The sequence below is a fragment of the Parasteatoda tepidariorum genome, chromosome 3 (assembly GCF_043381705.1).
Source record: "Parasteatoda tepidariorum isolate YZ-2023 chromosome 3, CAS_Ptep_4.0, whole genome shotgun sequence".
NCBI classification, from domain to species: domain Eukaryota; kingdom Metazoa; phylum Arthropoda; class Arachnida; order Araneae; family Theridiidae; genus Parasteatoda; species Parasteatoda tepidariorum.
Window position 1 is genome coordinate 12,318,730 of NC_092206.1, and position 24,967 is coordinate 12,343,696.

General features: G+C 28.0%; 1 protein-coding gene across 1 annotated transcript; it reads left to right on the top strand.

The window, feature by feature from the left end:
* The first annotated feature begins 485 nt into the window (after window positions 1-485).
* Window positions 486-24,967, top strand: LOC107451815 (coronin-2B). The gene is made up of 11 exons (XM_071178330.1): window positions 486-620; window positions 2,040-2,237; window positions 3,213-3,329; window positions 6,334-6,486; window positions 7,033-7,261; window positions 11,604-11,734; window positions 14,104-14,313; window positions 17,157-17,270; window positions 18,017-18,186; window positions 20,683-20,833; window positions 22,616-24,967. The coding sequence occupies exons 1-11, from the start codon at window positions 582-584 to the stop codon at window positions 22,748-22,750; spliced, it is 1,647 nt and encodes a 548-aa protein (XP_071034431.1). The 5' UTR covers window positions 486-581; the 3' UTR covers window positions 22,751-24,967.

The following is a 24,967-nucleotide window of genomic DNA, read 5'->3' on the forward strand; positions in this document are numbered from 1 at the left end:
ATTATAATATTAATATGATAATACTGAAATTTAAAGGCTGAAAGAAAGAACTCGGTACATGTGAAATACTGCAAAAGATATGATGCAATAATATGATGGCGCGTTTTTTCAAACTGCGGCGTAAATATATATCGGAAGCAGTAACCCGGAAGTCTGGAAAGAGCAATTTTGCCACTAGCGCCACCACCATTTCTGATTTTCTAGGATACCTCTTTGCACATGAGAATGAGTACCATATTCATTCAGATAGCATTCGATTGCTCGTATTCACTGCAAGCGAGTATTAGGGACTTTCGAGTGCCGCAATGTTAAATGGAGAACCACTGAGTATTTCGCGGCATAATGTTTTTCACCAATGAGACTCTCCCTTCTCGGTGATTGGAAGTGCGTGTAATGTTTTTAGTGAGAATGGTCCTGTAATCTAACCTAAAAGTTTACCTAAAAGCGTACCCGGGTGATTTTTTCTTTAAAAACAGATCAATTCGATCAATTTATCAATAAAAACGCAAAATTTGTTCTGCATTCTGCATAAGGGTGTAAACAAATAAAATTAATAGTGAATTACAGTTATTAGAAAAAAAATGATAGATATTAATTCAATAAATAAGTGTGAAGGAAAGGTGAGTGAATCTAACTTTATATGTTGGGTTTTATTGCTTAAAAAAATGTTTTGGTATTTTGATAAAAAATTACAAAAAAACTTTTCATATGTAACTTATAGATTCATTCAGTGTGTACGCTTTTACATTGTTATTTAATATAATTTAAATAATTTTCAAAGTCACCCCGATGAAACATATTTTACCTTTATTTTCAGCTTGTTATTTTCCTGATATTTGTGTGTGTTCAGAACATCCCAGGAAATATTTGTTTGTTTGTACCAATTAAGTGCACAGAATATATGTACCAATTAAGTGCACGTGAACACCTTGTTTTTGTCATCTAAAATCGCCAAGCCTCATTAGGGTTTTCGGGCTTGCAAAGATTAAAAGAAAAAAAAATTCTAATATTTCTATTTATTTTAATATATCCTTCAATAAGGATAGATTTTTCAAAGTATTTTTAAAAAAAATACTTGAAATGCCGCTTAAAAAATACTTATACTACTTATCCTTCAAAACATACTTAAATTACGGATTATTTAAGTGCACAGTAGGGGTACACCCATAGGACACAGGACTTCTAAATTTTTTGATTCCTCTTTTACTAAAAGCAGGCTCCTACTTAAAATACCAATTTGATACCTCTATCCATTTCTTAATGGACGGATTCTTAATTATTACTTCTACTTAGAAAAAAAAAATCTTTAAATCTCGAAAAGAATAATATTTGAATTATCAAGGCATTGAATTCCTACTGATCAAACACCTACATCGAGGAAGAGCAACCGTATAATTTTATATTTAAAATTGTTGTAATTCTCTCATTCAGCTTATAAGTTAATAACAAAACAAAAAAGAATTTTTTTAATCTGTGTAGATATAGTTTGAATTAGGTTTAAATTTCGCTAAATCTGCTGGTACACCTTTTTAATCATTTCGCATTGGAGAATTACATGTCTCAAAGAATTTGTCATAACATGTTTTTTGTCTTAATTAGGTTTCAATTTCGCTAAACCTAATTAGGTTTAAATTTCGTTTGTTCTAGTTTAAATTAGGTTTCAATTTCGCTAAATCTGCTGGTACACTTTTTTATTCATTTCGCATTGGAGAATGAAACGTCTCAAGGAACTTGACATAACATGTTTTTTGTCTCCAGCCCCACTTCGGCGTCTTTAACAGGCTATAGTGCGTTTGGAAAATCACTGAATCAACATGAAATTTAATTCTTTATGCAATAATGCCTCTTTATACTTCTTAGTGTTTAGACTTAATTATTAAACTTTTTTATATTTCATAACTGAGCTCAACAGGTTTTTGTATACTGATTAAGTTTGAAATTTTGTTTCACCTCTACTATCTGTAGTTAATCAGGCTAAGTAGTGTGTAGAAATCAATTTTTATTTGGGTTTTATGTAAGTGTTTTAATTTTTATTCCAGTTGTCCTTCCGAGGAATCAGGAGCAGCAAATTCAAACATGTTTATGGCTCTGCTGGCAAAAAGGACAAATGCTTTGACGGCATAAAAATAACGAAGAATGCTCATGACAGCTCATTTTGTGCTGTAAATCCGAAATTCATAGCAATTGCAACAGAAACAGCTGGTGGTGGATCATTTTTAGTTATTCCTCTTGAAATGGTATGTATATATGCAGTTTTACAGTTTTTTTTTGTAAATTTAATGTGTGTGTATGTTTAGGATATATATATATAAATTACTTTTTGTGTGGAAGAGTAGTCAGCTTTCATATTCAGGGGTCTGTCCAGGCCGAATTTACTACCGTTTAGCGTAGGGGTGCACAACCTTTTTCAGTGAAGGGCCACAAGCACAGCAGATTGACCAATGAAGGGCCGCATGCCAAAGTGTTTAGACCGACATATTGAAAGCAATTGTTGGTGGTGATTGTTATATAAACATCATTGTTTATATAACACTAAATTCTTTTTGTCGGTTAACCTTGTAATCTCTTTGCAGAAAATACAATACTTTAAAACGTTTAAAATTAGAAAATGCAAAACTGATTACTTAAGAAGGAAAACAGAATTCGAAAATCAGAATCAATTTATCGGAAAANTAGGTACCTCTCTGAAAAACCTAGACAGACCCCTGATATTCAACAGGATCTTCTTCAGCTGCATTGCCTTGAAGTAATACAGCTTCAAAGGCGTAGTTGCTTGCATCTGTATGCAGCATATACGGTTTGTTCCATCAAATTACTTCAACATGAGAGATGGAACGTCTTAAAGGCATTTTATCAACTAAATCCCCATTTCTATATGGGATTTTTTTTCTTCTTTCCAGTTCACTTAAAGCTTGTGATATTTCTGCTAAGTTCTAAATAGATCGGTGAAACCAATAACATGTTTGGAGATAAGATTGTACTTATATATTTTGAAGAGGTGGAATTCTCTAAATTAAGAAAATTTTTTCATTGTCTACTTCAATAATTTGTTGCTGAAACTAAAATGCCTTTGCCCTAACTGACCTTGATAATCCGAGCACTTCTGTATTTCAACAGTAGATCCTATATAAAAAATGACTATACATTTAAATTTTCTGTTGTTCAAATTTTGTTTTGCTTTAAATTTATTTATTTTTTAAATTTTTTTTTAGACTGGTCGGATAGATGCCACTGCTGGAAGAGTAACTGGACATCATGGGCCTATTTTAGATTTACAGTGGAATCCTTTCAACGACAATATCATTGCTTCTAGTTCTGATGATTGCACTGTAAGTGTTGATTGTAAAATTAAACTACTGATTTTTTGTCTAATGTAAGCACCTGCACGTTGTGCTTATTTTTCTAAATTTAATTGCTAAAATAATGTTGATAAAGTTGTAGTGTAAAAATACGTGTAAAATAATATGAGAAATCAGGATAAAAGAAATGTGTAAATAACCATTGATCACAAGTCAATCCTTGATTATCACAAACAGGCATCATTTAAATTAGTAGCCCACAAAGACTAAAATATAAATTTACCCATAATTGAGTATATCTGTAATCTTAAACTAGGAGTCTTTAATGAGACATTAACTTGCTTTTTTATAGATACTTAAGCCCAATACCCATTTCTTACCATTAGGCTGGGATTTTTAATTTTTGTGAGGATTGGAAGTGATAAAACAGTCTAACAAGACTAGGCCAATACTATCTAGCAGGTCCCCAGACTTGTGGCAACAGAGCGACATTGTCATAAATCGTTACAGAGTTCTTGCTTAAAGATTTTTCATTTGGGAAGCAGAAAAGTTTGGTTTTCCTTTTCTGCAGAGTTTTTCAAAAGTTTTTTCTTCTCTTTTGCAGAATTATTTTCAAAAGATGCCTCTTTTGCGTATCGGAGGGTGAGAAATGCTGGCAATTTTTCTACTCTCCTTTGAGAATAAAAAAATTCCCTAATAAATAAAAAATTCCGAAAAATTATGAAAGTTATAAAGATAGTTCACTCCAAAAATGATATTCTATTTTTCATGTTTATTTTAATTCATATTTTCATATTTTTCATATTTTATTTTTTAATAAAATGTGACTGTGAGTGCAGATTTCGTTACAAATTCAGATTTGTAGCAAAAAAGTAATTGAATCATTGCAGTATAATTGTTTGCCATTATTTGGTTGAAATAAAAACCAATTAAATATTTTTATGTTATTACGCTCATGACACTTTTAAATCACACATTTGAGTTTTTACTTTATCACTCACAACTAGTGCCTATTCCATCATAAATATATGCTTTTTTCTGCAATTATTTTTCTGAATTTTCATTGATATTTACTGATATTTTCTTAATTTTTTTTTTTATAATACTGATGTTATTACGGCAGACAAAGTTTGAATACGGAATCGAATGCTCAAGTAATAACTCTTGCCACACTAGGTTTGTAGATTTAGGCTTGGTTTAAAATATTTTTGTGACTGTTAATGCTACAAATTTTCCCTTTTAAAAAAAGTTATGTTTTTTTTTTTTTAAATTTCATTTTACTACACACAAAATTTGAATCCGTTAAAAGGTTTAAAATCCTGTAACCCTAGTTTCGCAATTCCCTCTTTACCCTATTCCTATAACATTGGTCCTGATACTGGCTATTTGTTGCTTCTAACTTGAAAAAACTGTTAAAAACACATCTGGCAACTTTAAATCCGGGTCTGTTTTCCAAAGATGTTCTAATTTGGTTCTCATTTCCATTTTCCCACCTCAGTTTCATTAGTTTTTCTCTATTTTTAATGATGTCTGCAGCCTGGGTCTTTCCAATTTTAAAGTTTTTCAGGTATTTTTCGGACGCAGCATTTTTAAAGTTTGGACTCTAAAACTTCGTTTTTTTCTTTCAAAATTAAAACTTTATGAGGTATTATCGAAGGAAAAGAGATTTGCTCAAGAATTGGGATCTTTTATAAGTTTTATTTCAAATACTCTTTCAAAATAAATTTCAGATTTAGCTACAGAGAAATGAAAATGTTTTTCCTAATTGCACAGATATTAGAGTTAATCATATGATACTGAATAGATTTTTGCATCTGATACTGAATAGATTTTGCGTTAAAGAACAGGAGATTTTGCAAGTCTCCTGTTCTTTAACGAAGACTCCTGTATTTTTTTACTTTCTTCTGTTTATCCATATATTCTCAAATTTATCTGTATTTGTTGAAGAAATCAAAAAAACAAAGCAATTTTTGGCGATAAAATATCAGTTATGATGACAAAAATACTTCTCTTATTCCTCAATAGATGGTGCTATTACCAGTACTACAGTAAGTTGAGTGTTTATAGTTTAAGTAATTATAAATAATATTTTAAAACAGTTTTCTTTAGATTAAGATTTATATACATATTTTTTACTTCACTAAATGTAAGTGCTTATATTATTTCCAATTTCGAAATTCTCTTTTTGACTTACATGATTATGCATGATGTATCAAGTGTGTGCGTACATGATTATGCATGATGTATCAAGTGTGTGCGTATGCATGGTGTATCTCCCTTATTTTATTTCTCCCATGTTGGCAGGTATGCGCTTGTATTTTCACATGTTTGCACTTTTATTTCTGTATGTTTACTCCCTATAACAATTCCCCAACGTTTGATAGGAAATAAGACAATACCTTCTTGAAAGCAAATCACCCATAATGCATAGAAAAAAGGAACATGATAATATAAATATACTTATTAGACTCTTGGCCCTATGGAGTTGTGGTATTCACAATTGATCATTTGTCAAGAGTCTGAATGAAAGTTTGATTTATATGAACACCTACACCTTTAGATTTTTATTCTCTTTTTTAACATAGCTTTAACTACAGGATTCAAAGTGATTAAAAGTAGAAAAGAAATTTCAGTGGGGCAGGGGATTGAGATACTTTAATGCATCATTATAACTTGTGGGATTTTAAGACTAAACATGTGGGGTCTGATAAATCAATTGTTGGGACAACTGTGCCATCCAGATAAAAAAGCAAAATATGCCAATGTCCAAAAATATTTCACCTGAACAGTATTATTTTCTCTGCTTTCTTGGCAAAGATAAAGAAAGATGACAAGAGAATGATGATACCTTAGTACTGAAATAGCTTAACAATATTTCAAAAAATTTATATGCTTTAAAATATGGTGGAAAAATGAATTTTTTTAAACTTGAAATAATTTTTTTTAATAATTTAGAAGGTAACATATTTAACTGACTGAAAGGTAATATTTTGCGTGGAGTCTATGACTGATATTTCTTAATTTTTTTTTGTAGGTGAAAATTTGGTATATTCCTGATGATGGCTTGAAAAAGTCTAATATGAATAAACCGATTATGGATTTGACTGGTCATAAGCGGAGAGTTGGATACATTGTGTGGCATCCAACTGCCGAGAACATACTGTTCAGTGTTGGCTTTGATTATTCCGTGAGATTTGAATTTATATTTTATTTAATAATATTCAATAAATTTAATTTGATATTTGTATTTTATTTGGTTATTGATATTGGTATCAGCCTTTACCAATTTTTGAAAAAAAAATTTATTATTGCAAATAATTGAATAATAATAATATAATAGTAATATAACAATAATAATAATAGTATAATTACATATTAGTAATAATATATTAATAATAATGTATAATGTAATGATTACTTATAATATAACAATATAATTTAATAATACTAATAAAATAACTTTCATTCTGAGTAAATATAGTTTTTTCTGTTGAACTGACAGTTGATAATTTTCAATGAAATTTTAAAGCTTAAAACTTTACAATCGATGTAAATTTTCTATAATTTTTTTAAGATCATTTTTCTGGTTCATTTGTAGAACATAAACTGTTTGTATTTAAATTCAAATATGTCATTTTTTAGTGTATTCATTCGTTTATTTTTTATGCTCTCTTACCCGTTATTGATTTAAAAATTTTCTAAAAAATTTGACTACATAAATTTTTTTCTTTAGATTTTAGTCTGGAATATTGGTGAAAACACTCTCGTAAACAGCATATGCTGTCATCCGGACACCATTTATTCACTCTCTTTCAATCGAGAAGGAAGTTTAATTGCTACCACTTGCAAAGATAAGAAACTTCGTGTCATTGACGCTCGAAGTGGTGCAGTCATTAAGGTAATGTTCTTCACTTTTGTCAAATATTTTGTTTATGAGCATCAAATTTCAATGCCAGTTGAGAGTTAAAAGAAAAGAAAATGCGAAAACTATTAATTTTCAATTCTAAATCATAATCCTCTGAACCAGAAGCCTCAAGTGCAATATCATTTTTTTTTTAAAAATTCCAAATTTTTTAAAAATTGTTTTCCAATGACCACCTGTGCTCACATTTCGTCAATTCAGGCATTTACAGCTCAGATTTGTTGGCTACTCATTTAGGGGCACCATATTAGGTGGGCCAATGTAGCTCCCACAGTAAGGATAGATAGTACAGAGAATGAAAGAACATTCATTCCTTGCCCGGGGTTCAAACCCAGAACCTTTCTGATGCAAGGTCTGTTCCCTGACCCCTACACAGTCCGGTCGGCAAGCACAATATTTATCCCGTATCCATTGGGTAAACAACTCAAAGCAAGTGATTTCAATTAATAAATCTGCCTTCAATTTTTGCAGAACAATTCTTCTATTTATTTTGTCTTGTGGAGATCATCCACCTTCAGATGAGATGCAGAAAGTGTTAGAATGAAGTTCAGGCTAAATATTTAGCCTAAGTCTTTACCTTTCATTTTTTTTTCTTACATCAGCATTTCTTTTGTTATGATCACATTTTGTAAATAGTGTAAATCAGTGATCGCATGAAGCTTCTGAGCTATCACACTATTTTTAAGTCCTACTGTAAGCTACCTACCTATTTTTTTTTTTTAAAAAAAGGATCTCATATTTAGTTTTTTACTCAATGGAAGAGTCAAGGTCATTTAACTGAAGCGTTGGTAAGATCTACGAAAAATATTCCCACAAGCTACTAGTAGCTTGCAATCAAGGGTTTGGCAATCTCTGGTGCTATTGCTTAAAGAATTAAAATACTTTAAGAAATTCTAAAAGAATTCTAATTCTAAAAGAATCTTAAAGAAAGCAAATTCTTAAAGAAAACATGAATAAAATACAAATGATAAAAAAAAACATGAATAAAACACAAATGACAGTACAAAAAATTGGCATACTGGTTTTAGTTCTATATAAACAAGTACCTTCCTCTATGTCTAAACGTCAAAATAATGTGTTTAGTATACCGATTTTTTGTAGTACTTTCATTTGTGCTTAACTCACAATTTTTGCTTTAGTCTACATAGCACAAAGTATTACCTTTTCCTTTGTTAGATAAGCTATTGCTTATTTGTATGAAAGAAAAAAAGTCCCTTCCCTTAATTATAATTTTTTTTTTTAAATTTTCAAAGAATCTGAATCATGATACACATTGTCCAATAGTAAACATTGTGATGTTTATTGCACATCACAATGTGTACTATCATATAATAACAGCATAATTCCAAACTTGGGTATTTATTTTAAAAAGGTAAATGCCTTTTATCCAATTATTTTTGTGTATTATTGCAATCATTAAAAGAGAAAACATTCAAACTTTGATTTTTCAAAAGTTTACTAACTTTTTTGAAACTGAAAACCTTTTAATGTATCTAAATACCAAACTTTCTGTAACATATTTTTTGTCAGTAACATATTTTCTTTTACTTATTTTTTGAAAATGGGTAATGCATGTCTATTTTAAGGAAAAGTTAATGACAATGATATATATATATACACACCCATATATATGTTAGGTTCACATAAGTTTAATTTGAACACAGTGGAGAAAAGTTTAACATTTATATAAAAAAGGTGGTGGCAGATTAGATACAGAAATAAAACGCTTTGCTTTAAAGTATTTGTCGCTGTTTATTATTGTTTATTAAAATATCTTCTCGCTTCTTAATTATAACTCATTTGAATTAAATTCTTTGTCTTGCAATCTTACCTTATACAGTTGTGGCCAAAAGTGGGGACATTTTTTGAAAGTTTCATGTTTTTCAACTTTGTGTGCTTGTAGAATATATTAATTTTCACTTAAATACAAACGTTTATATATCAAATTGAAGGTAATTTAATGTAGAATTTAGTAATAAATATAGTCTTACAATATCTGTATTACAAAAAAAGTTATGCAACTAATAGTAAGATCTATCTCAGATTTGCATTTTTTAAAGCGATACATACACAATCAATACTTGGTAGGATAACCCTTATTTTTTAAGACAGCTTCACAGCGTCATTTCATCGAGTGAATGAGTGTTTGGAGGTCATGTTTCGTAATCACATGGTGCCAAGAATCAATTATAGCTTCAATAAGTTATCTTTTATTGGATGGACGTTTTTTTTCGTACAAGAATTTTCAAACATCGCCACAAATTTTCAATTGGATTGCGATCAGAAATGTTTCCTGGTCATAGTAATATATCTATGCCTTTATTTTGAAACCATGCTTTGCTTACTTTTGCTGTGTGGCATGGAGCTGAATCCTGCTGNTTTGTGCATTGTATGTAGTGCGTCGTTCATCGATCGTAGTTGTAGAACTAGGTATCTGAGGCCTAAATGGCCCTTATGTAGTACGTCGTATTGCCTATGTCTACTAACTATAAATTTATCTTGAAAATATAAATGGTGCCCGCCATTCAACCAATATTCTGGTACTTGCTCTTAGGTACAAAAAGGTTGGGGACCCCTGCAATAGACTAATAAATTCTATCAATTAAATTTCCTTTTTTTTCTTCCTCATTAGAAATTTAAAATTATTTTGGTCCAAATTAAAAAGTAATATTATATCTTAATGAAAACATATGATATGGTAACAATACGCCAGGACTTTTATTTATCTTCTTTTTGTCAGCTTCACTAAATCTTATTCTTAAAGTCTTGACAAATTGGATTGGTTGAACTTCATCTATTTGTGTAATTAAATTTGCACTATTGCTGAATCTAAATCTGCTCGAATTTGCTTCTCCCACCCTAACCTATTGTCACGCTGGCCAAAGTTAAATCCAGATTATTTTTTTAAAAAAGAAAGAAATTACAGTGCTAAAACAAAAAGTATGTAACGGTGAAGTGAAAAATAGAGATATGAATGGTTTCAGGATGTTCAGTAATAGTTGTAAAAAAATATACAAGGTTAGCTGTTATTTTTGTTTTGTTTGGTAAAAAAAAACCTAAAATAAAGAGAGAAAAAAATTTTGAAAAAATAATCAAATTATTGATTTAATATGTAGGCTATTATCAAGGAAAGGTAAATTTTGGTGTCAGTGAGCTATAAATTTATAAAATTTTGGTAAATATTAGATAGTATTATTTGGTCAAAGTATTACTAGATAGTATTATTTGGTCAAAAATTAAGTTCAGTTTTGAAATTTTTTTAGAGTGGCACCCTTGATTATGATATTAACTTTTGCTCTGTATATTTTCAATTAACCAGTATTAGGTTTAACCAAACAATTGTCTTCCTTGAGCTAGTGTAGACATATGGTGATATGGGTTGTGTGGTCAAGTCCACACTGACTCCATTCAACTTTCAATGGAATAATTGGTTAAATATATAACTTATTTGATGCTATGCATTTCCTAAATCAAAATGATTTTGTTGAATTGCTTAGCCTTAACAATTAATGATTTCAATATTTAGTAAACAATTTAGCACAAAACTTTTATATTAATTTACCCCTTAAAGGTTTTAAGAAAATTTAAAGATTTTTTTATCAAGTTTGATAAAAGAATACAATTCAATATAGACAAATTAAAGAAGAATTTTTGTCATACATTAAATTAAAGCAGCAAATGGTACCGTCTTCTCTTTCGCCAGTTGTTTTCATTACCCCAGTTAGGGAAATATCACTAAACCATGCCCTCCTTTTGTTATCCATTTCATCCATAAGTTATAATTATGATTATTAAGACTGATTTAACTTTAAATTGATTCCATGCTATCAAATAAATCAAATTGAATAGTAATTTGTAATGTATTGATTTTGTTTAAAACGTCTTTCTTAGTATACTGAAATGCTCTATTACATTAAAATATGCCGATATTTATTCTCGAATAAGGCTTAGATTGCAATTGATCTCATTTTGACTTTATATACCTTTCTGAGTTATAATAAATGATTACTTAATAAATTATCAAATTTGTCACTAGCACCTTAGTTCACCCACATTAACCCCTTGTAGTAGGACTAGTGAGGATAAAAACAGCCTTTTTATGTAATAAAAAAAAATATATTACCTTAAAATTAAGCAACTTTGTAATTCCAGATATAAACAGGTAATTGTTCGAATTATTGTTGACAAAAATATTTGACGAATTTTAAATTATGTTTAATAAGATTTTTTGACGAATTTATAAAAAAATGTAGGTCCAATCTCTCCAAAACGAACCACCAGAAGGGAAGTAGTGTATGTTACATGTGGCCTAACCCTCAGCTTTACCCTCCCATAAAATATTTCACCTTAAAAAGTTTATTAATAATGTTTTAGTTGTAAAGTAAAAAATATGTTGTTTTTTTTCCAGCACAATTTGGACACTCCACTGAGAATTGAGAACATTGATTCTTCTTCTGGTGTTCTCTTCCCTTTCTATGATCATGATACTAAAATGGTGTATGTTGCTGGAAAGGTAAAATATTCTTTTATTTCTCTTTCTTTCTTTAAAGGCCCAAACAAAATAATGCTCTTTAATGAATAATTGTTAGTAATCATTCACTTATGTGAATAAAAGTTAGCAGAGATAAATATTGCTTACCTTTGTCTTGTGCATATTCACTTGTGTTGTCTTCACTTTATATTCTTCAATAGTGCAGGAATATGTAGTGTAACTTACTCAATGAATTAAGGCATTTTGAATTTGGTAAAAAGTTAAGATTATCTTTTAAAATAAGAGCTTATTGTTAAATAAACATATTTAGTAAATATAAGTGGTTTATCAAGATGGAGGATAGGTGAGTAGGGAAATGAAACTTTTTAAAAGTTATACATTACATAATCAAACAGCGCCATTCAGAGACTAAAATAATAAACAGTGAATCATTGAATTGGAAGATTAGTGATAAAATATCTATTTTATAAGAATAATATGCTATTTTATCACTATGAAGAGTTGGGAACAACTCAGGGTTCTACTGATATTTTTGATTTTCCTGATCAAAAATATTTTGTCATGATTTTTATCTTTTTGTCATGATATTCCTAATTTTTGTGTATGTTCAGAGCATTCCATTTACTGCAAATACAAACCATGTATGTAATTACTTAGCTGTCCATAAGTTTGAATTTTTCATTATTTTGGGAGTGGTTCATTAATTTTGAAAAATTGAGAGTTTTTTATTTTCAATCCAACATTGCTTATTTTATGTAATTGTGCTTTTAAAAATCATGATATTCGATGGTTCAAATTTATGAACCGCTCACTTATATACATGATTCAACCATATTACACTACCTGCAGGATTCTTTGTTTCAAATTATTTAGGAATGCAGTCATTTTAAGAAAAAGATACTCGATAAATCTTTTGTATTATCAAATTTTTATGGTGAAGAATTCAAGGTTCATTCACTTATTTATGCAAATGCAATAAAAAGTATTAAAGGGTTTATTTTTGTAGTATTAAAAGTCATATTGATTTCTCTCTTTCATCTGATTTTGAAAAAGATAGATTCTAACCATGTCATAACATTTTCAAATTGAAAATTGAGGTATCATCCACTAAATTACTTTTGTACAAAAGTATTAAAAAACACATTCACTGTGCTTTTGTTCCAAGATTATTGAAACCTTACTTTAAACTTATTTGATTAAGGAAGTCTTGAACTCGATTACAAATTTTAATTAAATATTGGTGTGAGGAAATGTTAACTGATTTTTTTTTTCAATGTAACAGCACTGTAAAAATGTTCTATGTATTGATCTCTAATTATTATGAATTGTTCAGTACTCCATAAATAGAATTATACTGGATACTGTTAAAACTGTCTGACTAAACAAAGAAGTTTTGAAACTAAAAATAGTATATTTTGTTATTCTTTTAGTATATTTTGTAATAATTTATGGACTGTGCCTAATATTTGTCTTATACACATATATTGAACCATTGAAAAAGCTTCATTAATTATCAATTATAAATTGAAAATATTTAATTTCTGAAAAGCGTTTAATTAAAATGATATAATTAAATATGTTTTTATTTTAGAAGTAGGAATTTATTTATGATATGTAAAATTATTTTGTTAAAATGATTTTTGCAAGCAACTGTGCTTAAAATACTGTTCTGTTCAGAATATTTTCATGAACTTTAAAGCCTGCTACAATTCTTAAAGACCTGGAATATTTTTTTAAAAACATTCCTTTTTATTGAGAAGCTTCTCCAACTTCCTGTTAATAACCATTTTTTTATTTTAAAATTTCTTTGTTTTAAAAGCATACATTTTGTTTGCTTTTCTTTCTTTTTTCAATTTTTTTTAAAAATTTATTTTTTTCTTATAGGCTAACTTTAAATTACTAAAAATTGCATTTCATAAATTAATTAACAAGATTTTTAAAATTGAAAGAATATTGAGTGTCACAAATATTGTCACAGTATTTAAATTATTTATATTATAAGTATTTAAAAGATAGCTAATTTCTTGAAGTTAAAAAAAGGAGTATAAAGGCATTTAACATTAATTTTAAAATTCTTTTTTTTTAAAAAGAAGGAAAGTTTGGCTCTTTATAATAATAATAATGCATTGTAATATTATTGCAATATAATGTCAATTTAAATTAAGTCTGTTTGGAACAACAACAAAAAAGTTTAAGAATATTAATAACACATTATGAAAAGAAAGCTTATTATAGCTTTGTATGGATTTGATTTGACATAAGTGCAACAAAACATTAATAATTTTTATTCATAACATTGAATTTTATGTGTTTACATAAATTTGTAACAAATAAAGTTGAAACTGATTTTTTTTACAATTAAGTAAAGTCGTTCTTTTTAATTACTTTAGGGTGACGGAAACATACGTTACTATGAAATAGTTAACGAGCCACCGTGGTGCCATTATTTGAGTCAATTTTTGACTGGCTTCCCTCAGCGGGGCCTAGGAATTATGCCCAAAAGAGGTCTGGACGTTTTGCGTTGTGAAGTATTTCGTTTCTATAAACTGCATGCTGTCAAGCCACTCTGTGAAACTATTTCTATGATTGTGCCGAGAAAAGTAAGTTGTTAATAAGTAAATTTATTTATTTCCATTTATGATGCAATTTCCTTATATAATTTATATAAAAAATATATCATATTTAAAATTATAAGAAACTTAAAAATCTAATAACTTTTGACCAAATACTTGGATATTATACTTTACAACGAGGGAGTTATTATTGGGAACTTAACTAATTGAAAAGAATTCTTTCTTGAAGAAAATGAAAAACTTGAATTCTGGGAAGAAGTTTTTTGATCCTTTAAAAAGTTTTATCTGTTATCTTTACTGTCCATTAAAACCAATATGTTTGTACTAATTTCCAGTAACCAGGATATTATTTGGGAAGGGTTGATATATTAACAATATGTTCCTTTCCATAACTTCATAATTTTTTTTATCTCCCTTACTAGTACCTATTATGATTTGGGCTAAAAATATGTAAATGAAAATAAATAGAAAAATGTATTAACAAAATACATTTTCTTCCATTTTTGGAGCAGAAAATTCATTAATCTAAAAATAGACTCATACTAAAAAATATGTATGTGGTGTACAGAGTATAGATTACTGCATATTATAAAATCACTGAAACTTCGAGTGCTTCTTCCTCTTAACTTGTGTAACTAAAAAATGTGTTTGGGGTTACTGAGGTGTTATCTTAGGGTAGCTTAGGCAGAGTAACCCAGATCAAAGGGGAGATACTGTACAAAGAGGAATACTGACTTTGATTGGGGGTTTAGCACAAGGTTAATCACTTTGCCAAAACAAATTTCCCTAACTACTTAGTAGGGGAAACAGTGAAAAGAAACAAAAGTTACCCACAAGATAACCGGATCTAAAACAGATGGAGGTCCATAATGTTGGATTAATGCCAGGTGTAGAAAATGAAAGACTTGACTTACAAGAGGCTGTAGTGCTTAGAAGGTAGAAGTAGTGAAATACCTCTAGTAAAATAGCATGTTAAGTACTAGGAACTTGAAGGATACTTTTGTTTCTTAAAAGAAAGCATTTAAAACTTTTAAAAATGCCGATGAGACTGTGTAAGGGTCAAGGAACTGGCTTCGCATTAGAAAGGTTCTGGATTCGAATCCTGGGCAAGGCATGGATGTTCGTTCATTCTTTGTACTATATGTCCTTACATTGTGGGAGCAATGTTGGCCCACATAATATGGTGCCCTTGAAAAGAGTGGTCAACAAATCTGCCTTGTAAATGCTTGAATTGACGAAATTTTTATACAGGTGGGCATTGGGGAAGGAGAAAAAAGATTTAAAAATTTTTACTTACAAAAATGTTAAGATTTCCTTTTTTTTTCACATGAAAAAACTTTGGTATTTTTACCTTTTTTGTTCATGTGGGAAAGGATAAAAAAATTCAACACAAAGGAATAGAATATTAATATGATATTGTAATCACCATATTTACAACTAAATTTGTAATTATACCCATGAAAATTCTCCTAAGACACAGGGGATTTCTACTTTGGAACAGAGAATACCCTTTTTGATTGGGTAAATTACTTAGTCCAGTGTTTTATCTTCCGTCTGTCAATGTATTCGTGTCATGATGTCTTATTGTAATTGTCTTGATGATAATAATGAAACTCTTATGTTTTATTCTCCACTTTTTATTCACTAAGTAACAAAAATACAGTAGAGCACCGATTATCCGAACCCTTATTATCCGAACGTCCAATTATATGAACTATGTCCGAATTCTTTTTAAAGTTTAGAATATTTTAACTTCGCGACATTTTTTCTTAATTTAGAAGAATAAATAATACCAACTACATCTGAGGACCATATTTAATTTACAACTTTTTTTTAACAGTTTTCTGATCGTAGCCATGCATACATGTATTTTTATACAGTTAAACCTACATACCCCTTTAGCCCTCTTCAACTGAAAATTAACTTCCAAAAATGCGAGCTTCATTTTGACCGTCTACAATTTTTGGATTGCGGAAGGAGTTTATGAATAAACAGGTGCTGAAGTTCTACAATTGAGAGATAGGTAGTCGTCACTTATGATTAATGATTAGTGATTACCGTGCTTAGAATCTTAAATCTTGGAATAAAATTCTTAACAGTAAAACAAACGAAACTGAAGTTTCTGAACCAGTAGATCTTCCGGATGAAAAGATGCCAGGTTATACAGCAGAAGAAATAGAAGACTAGTGTCAAGACACTGAAAACGACACAGGATTTCAAACTTTAAATGATGATGAAATTGTTGCTAAAATTTTGAATGAAAATCCACTGGTGAAGAGGAAGAAGTAGGTGATCAAGTTCAAGATAGTGGACCTTCTCATATAGAAGTATGCAATTCATTAGATATTGCAATGAATTGGCTAGAATATCAATATGATGCTGATCCGGTTCAGTTGATTTATTTGAAAGGAATAAGGGATATATGACGGCTAAAAAAAGAGCATCTTCTTTGAAACAAATGTCTTTGCTGGATTTCTTTTGCAATGGAAAATAAAGAAAAGTATGGTAAAATCAGTAATTGTCAAGAAAATTATAAAAAGCTGAAATATGAAAATTCAAAATGAAAAATAAAATTAAATAAATAAATGAAAAATATTTAAAAATTAAAAAAAAAAAACTTTTAAACATGCCAAAGCTATTTTAGATAGTACTGCCAGTCAAGTGCCTAGAAAAAGTGTGAAGGAAAGTTAGTGCAAAAATAATAATCATTTAAACCGGATTTTAAACAACTTTCCAATTATCTGAACTTTTCATTATCCGAACCACATTCGGTCCTGAGCAGTTCAGATAATCGGCTCTCTACTGTATATTGTAACTGGTTTGATATATTTTTATCATATTTACTTATTTATTATATTACTTTTAATTAGTCTGAACAATTTCAAGAAGATTTGTTTCCTGACACTGCTGCACCTACCCCATCACTTACAGCTAGAGAATGGCTGAATGGAAAAAACAGAAATCCTATTCTGATATCTATGAAGGTAAAGTAGTAGGTTTTGTATGTTTAGTAGTAACACTAGATTAAAAAAAAAAAATTTTAAAGCATAGCTGCCAGCTTTCATGAAAAAATTGGAGGATTCCCAACTTTTGGGGAAATCTTCCATGCTTGTAGAAATTATTCAAATCTTACAAATTTTTGAATTTTTTTTCTTTAAAATGTCAAACATTTTGGCAATTAATTTTTTTTAATATTACTACAAATACTGCGCTACATTTTCATTCACTTGAGGTTTAGTAAAAGCCTTAATCCTGGTTTTTTGTTCAATCAAGCATTGGGATAAATTTTTGAAGCAACATATTTAAAATAGTTTATTAGTGTGAGTAACTTTTATTTTTTGTTTCTTCTATCTTGAGAAAATTGTCTCTGTGTATGTAGTGAATGCACCTCTTTATAAAATCTTAGTACTGCTAGAATTTTAATATTATCAGAATTTTAAACTCATTATTGGTTTACCTTTAAATAAGAAGGAAATGCCCCTAGCTACTACTCCAAAATGTTTCCTTTTATGTCATATATTTAACCGTATGAAAAATCTCCTTTTTTGATACTGTAAAAAAAAAACATGATTGTTAAGTTAATCATTCTCTTTTTCTCCCTTGCACCACAAATCAAGGCCCACAAATTTTCATTTCAATTATTGAAACCATAAAATGTTAATGAAAAACTTAGAAATTATTTTATTTTGTTTTTAAATTGAATTGTATTTTATGTTTTGAAATATTATAGACTGGGGCTGGAGCCAGAACCAATAAACCAGTGGTTTATAACCCAGATCGTCAGTACTTAATAACTGCAGACAGAAACAATGAGAGGAAGTTTATATTCATTTCGGAAGATAACAAAGTTGATTACCGAGATCTGAAGAAAAAGGGCAACGAAGATGCTCATCCTAACAAGTAAAAAAAAAATTATCCTAAAAATATTCTGTTCTAATTTATATTTCCTGTTATTCCTAAACAGTTTCTTATAATGTATGTGCTTACTTCATGGACTTTTCATTTTGCTGTTACTAACATAGTTTATCCATTATTACATTGTCCATTAATATCATTAAATACAACTCTTTATACTATAGACTTTTTTTGGGGCTGTTATTTTCTGATAGCTTGAGTTTTCATTCATTACAAAGTAATGTAAATGAAATGAATTTTTATAATCAGAGTTAATTAAAGTTACATAAAAATTTTCTTTTGAAATATTTAAAAAAATATTATTATTTTGAGGAAAATTATATAAAGATAGTTTTTTTTTTTTTTTTTTNTTTTTTTTTTTTTTTTTTTTTTTTTTTTTTTTTTTTTTTTAAATAGTGTAATGCTAAAATACTTTTGGGATTAAGATTGATTTATTGAAGGAAATTCATTTAGCTTATTACCAAAAACTAATTTGATTTCATTGTTTGAATTATATTATTTTAATATTATTTATTTTTCATAATTTTATTAATTTGATTAAATTTCTTTGCTGGAAAGGTGGGTTTTCAGAGTTTTACTTAATGTAAAGAATTGGTCATAAACTTCAACTTTTTTGAGTATAAATAACTAAATTCATAAATTCTTCGTTTATCTCTACAAATAAATTTGATGAGAAATGATCAAATGAATAAACACATAACACACAAGGGAAAATAGCTCCCCAGTGTTGGGCTCTTTTTTTTACCTTATGCTAACCTTTACTGTTACCCACATTTATGTGAACAAAGCTTGTCATTTGTATTTTTTTTATTTTATTTATTATTATTATTTTTTCTTTTCTTGTATTTTTTTGAAGTTTTTAGCAGATGGTTTTACAAATCTCAAATGGGAAAATAGCTTCTCATCAGCATTTAAAAGTAAATGAATTTGATTTGAAATATATATATTTCTTTAGTGTGTGATAGATTTACCTATATGTAGAAAAATTATTCTTTCCTAAAGTGGAAGGCAATTTGGCTGATAATTTCTTACACACATTTATTTTATAAGCATAAAGGTTAAGGCTTTAGGAACTAAATAAGGTTAATTGATGTTCATTTTTCACTTCTTTTTATTGAGGAAACTATATCGCAATAATTGAATGCTAGACATTTTTAACTTGTTATAAACATATAATTTTTGTACTTTTGATATCACTATTTTGGGGATGACTTTAAAATTGCTGTAATAGCAGACTTCTCACAGTATGCCATACTCATTAAAGCTTCACCTGTATTCATATTTCCTTATCTTAAACAAAAAAGATTGTGTCTGATTTGGTATTCTCTCAAAGTTTTTAAAATATCTGCTACAAAGCAAAATTTTACATAATTTAAATGTTTTGCTTTTTTCAAAAGTAATTGAATATATCCCATTATACATATACATTATAAAAACTGAATTAATACTTATAGTGATTCAAATAATTTGAGTACAAAATAATGATTCCTGCATGAGATATGCCAATATTTCTAAAGTAACTTAAGTATCTAATATTTCAAAAAAATTTTTGTTTCATTTTGCATAAATATTGTTTTTTAATATAATAGAAATCTTCAATGTTGCTTTTATGTTTTTTCTTTAATTATTATATTTTATTATAATATATTTTATGTATATTTGATAAATTATTTAACCTAATCCAATTTAAATAATTACCATTTTATAAGAATTTAGTTTTAAAACTGATGTTGATTTACTACCATTGCATTTTTATCAATTTCAGTTATGGTTTTAGTATTTTGTTTGCGAAATAAGTTTTCTATAAAGAATGCAGTAATCACAATATTTCAAATTTCTGTGCATGAAACTTATATTTAACATTTCAATAAAATATAGAAATTACCTAAATTTTAACATAGTATTTAAAAAATGTATAGATGTCAAATTCAAAAATGTTTAAAAAAAGAGTTTTTGTGAGTGAAAATATTTCTTAAAATAACATAAATCAAAGATTTGTTTACAAATATGAGATATAAATAAATTTTATTGTGAAAAAATAGTAAGCAAGAAAATGTGTGGATAACTTGCTGTTATTTTATTTTATTATAGGAAAAAACATTTTATGCTGTTTTATTTTTCACTTTCCAAGCACTGATATTGAATATCAGTGTACCATATTAAAAAAATATACACTTTGTTTATGTTATGGAATTTACTCAAAAGTTTGCAAAATATCTGCTATAAAGCAAGATTTAAATTATGCTATAAAGCAAAATAATGTGATATATCACATATAGTCTGTTGTACTTTAGCCTTTTTAAGATAAATTGTTATTGATATCATTACAGCCAAAACACTTAATTGATTACTATTGACTGACATCAGCATATACTTAATTCAGCTGACCAAGAGCCTAAATGCTTTTTCAGTTCACTCATCTCTAATCAGTGATTTAAAATAATTAACTCCTTTTTTTTAAATTATAATGTTTTTCTGCAGTGCTTCATCATGGCAGGAAGTGTCTCCAAGGCAGCTTGAACCTAAGATAATCTCTCATACTCTTCCTGTTGCCAGTTTTGTCACCATCGAAGATGACAGCTCTAGTGAACAAGATGATAGCAGCTGCAGCGAATTTTCTAAAGACTCTGACGTATGTATTGTATTTCATATAATTTTATTTATTCCATAGATTTATTGAACGAAATGCATATGGCTTATTACATGGTGCATAGCATTTTTAAAAAGTGCTTAAAGGTGCTTTTTTCATTGGGTGTTTTTAAAAAGTGAATAATTTTCCCTTTTTGAAAATGAGAATTATTTCTTTACCATGTCCATTTTTGCCACATATTACGCAAAAGCGTGCTTTTCACATTGTTCAACGTTTTCACAATTCATTCGACCACAATCTTTTTCGGCTTACCATCGGTTCATAATGCATGAAAGTGACAATCATTTTACATGTTTGATGAAATACTTGCGAGTCTGCATGTGCGTCTTCTGAGCTGAGATCTGTGAGATTATTGCACTCTTATGAGTAACTCTGCTGCATTTTGCAAGATATTCTCAATTTCAGGCTCCATTTTCCACCCTCTGATATCGAACCAAAAAATCCCTTGATCATTTTATAATGGCTAATATAATCAAGAAAAGAGTTCTTTGTCAGACACTAGTTATTTTATTATGATCATGTAAAGTCTGAAACTTATTTTTCATTTTATTAAAGTATATAATGCTTAAAAAGTACTTAAAAGGTGCTTATTTTTTGTTGAAAGGTTTGACTACGCATCCTGTATTACCTAAAATTAATTTGATCATATTAATTAAATTCTATTATTTTAATATAATTTATGTTTTGTAAAGTATGTTAAATTTCTTTGGTGGAAAGGTGGGTGGGATTTTCAGAGTTTTACTTAATGTAAAGAAATTCCATATGATATAATAATGCCTTTATATCCTGAATAATTTTTTATCTGATGCTAGGTCTTTATTGTAATGATTCAAGGCCATAGATATGATAATCAATTAGCGGAAACAATATTTTAAGTTACGCAAAACATACTTAAAATAATGTACTTTAAGTATGAAAGATAAAGTGTACTTTCTCTGAATAAACAAACTCTTTTTTTAATTCTCTTTTTTTTTTTTTTACTGATTTTAATTCTTGGCACTCAAAATATAGAAGGTACCTGCATTCTGAACTATCTTGCTTAAACTTGGGTCGCAATAGTTTGAGCAGGGGAGCAGTCAAAAGTTCGGACCTCTTATTTTACTTTTTGTGTATTTCATTTTATATATCAAGATTGTTTTGAGTGAATTATAAAGTTTCTGCGTACAAATATAAAATACATTTATCCAAAGTAAATTCTGCAATTTTTTTAATAATTTATTATTTTATTTATTAATTGCAACAACAACAAAAAAAAGAATTGTAAGGTTCACAAATTTTTACTTAATTTCAAAGAATGTAATTTTAAATTGCAAATTAAGAAATTTGGATGAAATTAATTGAACAGTTTTTGAGTTATTAAAATTTAGGAAGGTCATATTCATCAAATTTAATTTATTCTGCCTGTTTAAAAATAGAGCTAAATGGGTGTTATTAACATTATAAAAATAGCATTTGCGATAAGACAATCAAAAAAATACAGTGCACATATTAAAGCAAGAGATGCAGAAGCAATGAAAGGAGGTTTGTTTGCATTATAGTAAAAACAATTTGTTATTGTGCTTGTAATCGATATTTTTTTATTGTCAAAATGAGGCAAAAATCCATGTGCCTGATTAGACTTTTAACCGTGACTATTTATAAAAGATCCACTTTTTATCTATAAACTACAAATGCCTGTAGTTCATAGATAAAAGTCCTATCTTTTATAAATAGAAATATTAAATTAACTTAGAATGAATGATTTAGAATTTCTTCTTTTTTCAGTTGCCTGAGACTTGCAAGAAATTAACTTCTCTTGTCAAAGAACTGCAAAATAAATTGCAAATAAAAGATGAACGAATCAAGGAGCTCGAAGAAAAACTTAGCCTTCTGCAGAATAATTTCTGCAATGACAATTGAATACTCATATCTTGTTATGTTATTTTGTATATAAGTTGATTTGACACTTTTTGTGTATATTTAGTTTTAATTCTTTTTATCCAAGTGATATTTACTCTATTAGCATTTTTATTCTCTTGAATTTTATTATTTTTATCATTATTTTTTTTCTTTTTTTTTNTTTTTTTTTTTTTTTTTTTTTTTTTTTTTTTTTTTTTTTTTTTTTTTTTTTTGAAAGAGAAATCTGAGTACTGTCTTCTTGTTTTTCTTTAGATTTCTCATTTTTATAAAGAAGCTCTATTCTTGTATCTTTTTTAGAAACCTCAAGCGCATAAAAATGCTTTGGAGCCTTTTTGTAGTAAACTTTTTAGCTTTAAAAATGTTGAAGATTCAGCAACTTAGTTTATGTAAATTGCTAGCTATGAGCATGTAGTCAATTGTTACTGAAAACATAACTCTGAAAATAGTTAGATGATTGAATGTCAAATACTGAATTTCTTACTCTGGAATTTCAAATCTATTTTTAAATTGCTTAATGTGTTAACTGATGTTTTCATAGACCAATAACATTGAAAGTCAATGTGCTAGATAGTTTAAAAATAAATATTTAATGCTTATTTTATTGCTCAAAGCTCATTATCTAAACATTTATAATATGAAAAAACACAAGCTTTATATTTTCAAAACATTAAAGGCCTCAATAAATGCTTGAATTGATTAAATCTAATTAAAATATCATGTTTGGATTTTTTGTTGCTGCCAATAAATTGTTTCAAAATGTAATTTTAAATTAGTTTTGTAGGAAAATAATAATTCTGCATTGGTAACAAATATTAGAGCACAAAGATATGAAATAAATTTATGAATAACTAAATAGTTTTATAGAGATATTCTATTATTATATCTTTATAATGTTACTGTACGTATCTTTAAGAAAACATGCCTGTAGCATAACAAAACTTGTAGTGCACTCAAAGGTAAATAATAAGTGTAACCATTTGCTCAGAGTAAGACTTAATTTAAAAGAAAAATTTAATAAAAAATTATTTGAAACCCTGAAGTTTTTTAGTAAAAGTTTCCTTTTTCTATAATTTATTTTGAGATTACATCAAATGCTTGTTTTAGTTGTGTCAGCTGTTTTCAGACTTAACTCCTAATAGTAGTAATAATGATGAATAAAAGAATTATTAGCAATTAGCTGGTGTTTTTAAAAAATTTTACTAATCACTCTTTGTGCTCATGAAACCCGAAATTAAAAAATTGATGTTGTAAACAACTAATAAAAAATATGGAACCTTGATGAAAAAACATGCTACCTATTTTTTTAGGTAACTGTGTTTTCTTACTTTATTTGCTCCAAATATTAGTACTTATAGCTGTTTCAGGATTTTTAGATAAAAATCAATAAATTAAGATTTAGCAAGTCGTTAATTTATGCTAAGTATTTTTGTCATTTTTTTGCCCATCATTGAAGCCATTTAAAAAAATTAAAACCATATATAAATGAAAGTTAATATTAAAAATATGAAGTTACCAAATGAAGAATTGTTATGCTTATAGAAATCACTCTTAAACTGTGTTCAACATAAAAGAATAAAAAATTTCTAAAGAGATTTTTATATCATTTAAAAAAAAAATTAAATTTGATATTTATAACTTTGAACAAAATTGCCACTCTATTAATTTGGGCAACAAAATATTCTATTGTTAGTTTTACAGTAAAAGTATTAAGCGAAGTTGTTTTTGAGGAAACAATTCTGTTGTAAAATGAATGTTGAAAATTGAATGTGAAAAATATGTCAGTTCAAATGTTTGATCTTATGTTTATAAAACTTGCATTGTTAGCTTATATTTATTTTTGTATTGTTTATTTTATTTTTGTTTCAAATATTACTTTGTCTGTTTTAAACACTGTTTCAAATTGTGAGGTATTTGCATTTCTTTTTCAAGTTTTCATTTGTCAACTACTCCTTTATTTAAAGTTTGAATTTGACATTCCAACAAGCAACCATTATGTAGTTAAGGGCCTACCAAATATATGAAATATACATATTTTATAATGCTATGTATATTTATAAATGTCTTATACAGCATTTTTTTTTCTTCTATGCATTTCCTTTTGTTTTAATTTATTAGAGTTACTTTTAGAAAAGTGGATTTTCTCAGTTCAACTAAATCTGCAAGCTTTTTGGGATGTTATTTTTTCGTTACATGTTATGACAAAAAAATAAAATAAAA